General features: G+C 37.3%; 1 protein-coding gene across 1 annotated transcript; it reads right to left on the bottom strand.

Moving 5' to 3' along the window:
- Nucleotides 1–304: 304 nt before the first annotated feature.
- On the bottom strand, nt 305–1,354 carry LOC141664633 (uncharacterized). Its single transcript, XM_074470585.1, has 2 exons — nt 906–1,354; nt 305–752 (listed from the first exon to the last, which is right to left on the bottom strand). Exons 1-2 carry the CDS (start codon nt 1,352–1,354, stop codon nt 305–307), a joined length of 897 nt encoding a protein of 298 aa, XP_074326686.1.
- Between the last annotated feature and the right edge of the window lie 2,030 nt (nt 1,355–3,384).

Raw genomic sequence — 3,384 nt, 5'->3', positions numbered from 1 at the left:
GATCTCCCACCCAAAGGGGGCGGGTCTTCACTCTCCCATTATAGTGCCTCGCAGTTCGCTGTTAATAGGCTGCTAGCCTCATTTGGGAGTCTTCTCTTGTTTTTTTAATCATATCCAGATAGAGCCTGTGATTAACCTCATTAGCTTTGGGGTCATAGTGATCTCTTCTAAATGAGCTTGACCCAACTTCCACGAGGACAATGGCCTCACACCCATAGGATTGAGAGAATGGGGTCTCTCCAGTTGTACTTCTTGGGGTAGTGTTGTAAGACCATAACACTTTTGGTAACTCCTCAGGCCAATTTCATTTGCTTTCTTCGAGTTTAGCCTTTAAAGTATGTTTGATAATTTTGTTGATAGCCTCCGTCTGCCCATTAGTTTGAGGATGACTAATAGCAGAAAAACCTTTTTTGATACCCAATGCCTCGTAGAATTCCTGCATCTCCTTGCTGTCAAATTGCTTCCTGTTATCTACAATAAGTTGATAAGGGATCCCGTACATGCATACAATGGCCCTGTAGACAAATTCCTTGAGTTTCTTCACGGTGATAGTGAAAAGGGGCTCAGCCTCTACCCACTTGGTATAGTAATCCACTACGACAACTGCATACTTAACTCCTCCTTTTGCTTTGGGCAGCTCCCCAATAAGATCTATCCCCCACATAGCAAAGGGCCAAGGACTCATAAGAGAAGTGAGATGAGTGGCTGGAATGTTGCTGAAGTTGGCATACTTTTGGCCCTTATCACATGCCCTGGAGAATTCAAAAGCATCTTTTTTAAGAGTAGGCCAATAATAACCCTGTCTGAGGACCTTTTGGGCTAGCAAGCTAACCCATGAGTGATTTCCATATATGCCTTCATGCACCTCCCTTAGGATGTAACTACATTATTCCCCATCTACACACCTCAGTAGTGGTGTGTTGAAGACCCTTCTGTAAAGAACCTCATCATAGATGACATAACGGGCCGCCTGATACTTGACCCTTCTAGCCTCCTTTTCTTGGGGAAGAGTGCATCTCTTGACATAGTCCCAAATTGGAGTCATCCATGTTATGCCCAAAGCAGCAATCTCAAAAGTAAATTCTTCGGGAACACTAGGCATGTTTTGAATTTCGAGAGGGATGACTCCAAGTAAGGTGGCCTCTCGTTGAGAGCCCAATTTGGCCAACGCATCAGCCCCTGTATTTTCGTCTCTTGAGATGTGCTCCACTCTCACTTCGTTAAAAAGCTTGATGATTCTTTGTGTACATTCGAGATAGAGTTCAGTTCGGGGTCCCCTGGCCTGCCATCCGCAACCAATAAGGTGAGTGACCAACATTGAGTCACTGTAAACATTAAGATTCTCCACCCTCATCTCCAAAGCTAGTTTGAGGCCTATAATGAGAGCCTCATATTCAGCATCATTCTTGGTTGCTTTGAAGGTAAAATGGATAGCACTTCGCAACTTGTGCCCTTCGGGGGTTATTAGTTATATCCCGGCTCCTGATTCTTCATTATTAACGACCCCATCAACATAGAGAGCTCACCATGGGGCACAGTATTCTCGAACATGAATAAGCGTTACAGTCTCAATGTAAGATGAAAGTATCACAAAATCTTCTTCGGAATCAAGTTTTTCATAGAATCCTTCTGCATCTTGTATCGACCTTCATCACATATGTCACAACGTGTTTTTTCACTATTTTCTTTGTAAAATAACATGCAATCATTCATGCAAGCATCAATTTGTTCGTATCTCATGCTTAACCCACTTAATAACTTCTTCACATCATAGTATCTTATTGGCAACTTGTGATCTTCAGGCAACACTGATCCAATAAGTTCAAGTAGCTCATCAAATCTCTTATTAGTACAACCATATATGTGTTTAAACTTAAGTAGCTTACTCACAAATGATAATGTTATGAAACTTGTACAATTTGGATAAAGTGGTTCAGAAGCACTATCAAGCATCCTATAAAAACTTTCTGCGATTGCATTCGGTTCTTCATGCATATTCTCAAAATCATAATTTGCCTCGGAAAAATCTCCAAGCATTTCACGTGCATCATAAAAATCATCACGCGTATTATCAACGTTCGTGGAACTCATTCCAATGTCAACACGTGATCTAGCATTCTTCTCGTGAAAATACCATGTTGTATATGGGGGAATGATGTCATGTCGATATAAATGTAACATCATATTATCGGGATTTTTTATGTAATAATTTCCATATTTATTACGTAGACATCTTATTCTCCCCCTTGAATCATCCGTATTTGCAACAAAAAATTTAATGAAATCATCCGTATTTGCAACGCACATCAAATTAATGATTCATCCAACTACGATCCCACGTCATCTACAAGGTGCATACATAATATAATTAATAACTTTCTAATTAACAAAAACTGACCTAAATAAATTTATTATGTGTACAAGATATTTAGTGACAACAAATGAACAATAATTATAGTAATTTCTTAAACACTACAAAAAATATTAAATCCTATCATATACATTAACAACTAAAATTTAACATTTCATTTAAATTATATCAATTAATATTTCATGTCTGTGAGAAATCAACAAAAAATAATCATGATAATTAAAGTATGAGTAGTTTAGAAATGGTACTTACTTGACATGAAATTGGTGTGAGCTTGAAGGAGAAGAAATATGATAGGAAATAGGAAGAAAATAAGGGAAGATGGGAGGAAGAGGAAAGTATGGACAGAAACGAAGTGGAGAGGATGAGACACTAGTTTTAATTCATTTTTATAAAATCCACCGCAAGCGGTCATTTTTATAAAATTCCATAACATGTGGTCGCTTTTATAAATTCGACACCGTTGCAGGGGCAGTTAAAGTTTTTTTTAAAATAAATTAAAAGCAACGGCTCAGTCACTTTTATTTTTTTATTTAAGCCTTCATTTTGGCGGAAATTTTCCTGCCTATTCTTAAAACCATAAAATCTACCGCAACACAGTGGCGGTTGCTTTTCTTATCAAAAGCCACCGGCTAAAAGCCACCAATTATAAATTCCACCATATGTCATCGCTTTTATTTGTGATTCAAAGGGTCACATTTTTTGATAAACTGATAAGCCCCCGCAAATGTAACAACAGTTAAGTAATAGTTTTGAAAAACTAAATTGCACATGTAACACAAGAGTATTAATGTCATTTATTTTTTCAGTTTGGTAAAAGTAAATCTAGGTTATATTTTCTAATACCAATTTGATATTATTTCTTTTGGAGAATTTTTCTATTTTATATTTTTTACCTAAAATAATTTTCTTATAAAAATAATTAATATTTATGTATATATATGGGGGCCCAAAGCCACGGCCTAGTTGACTTTACTGTTGAGCGGGCACTGGGTATATGTTGAGATGTATTA

Source organism: Apium graveolens, chromosome 6 (assembly GCF_009905375.1).
Source record: "Apium graveolens cultivar Ventura chromosome 6, ASM990537v1, whole genome shotgun sequence".
NCBI lineage: Eukaryota > Viridiplantae > Streptophyta > Magnoliopsida > Apiales > Apiaceae > Apium > Apium graveolens.
This window is presented reverse-complemented; position numbering and strand designations above follow the sequence as displayed.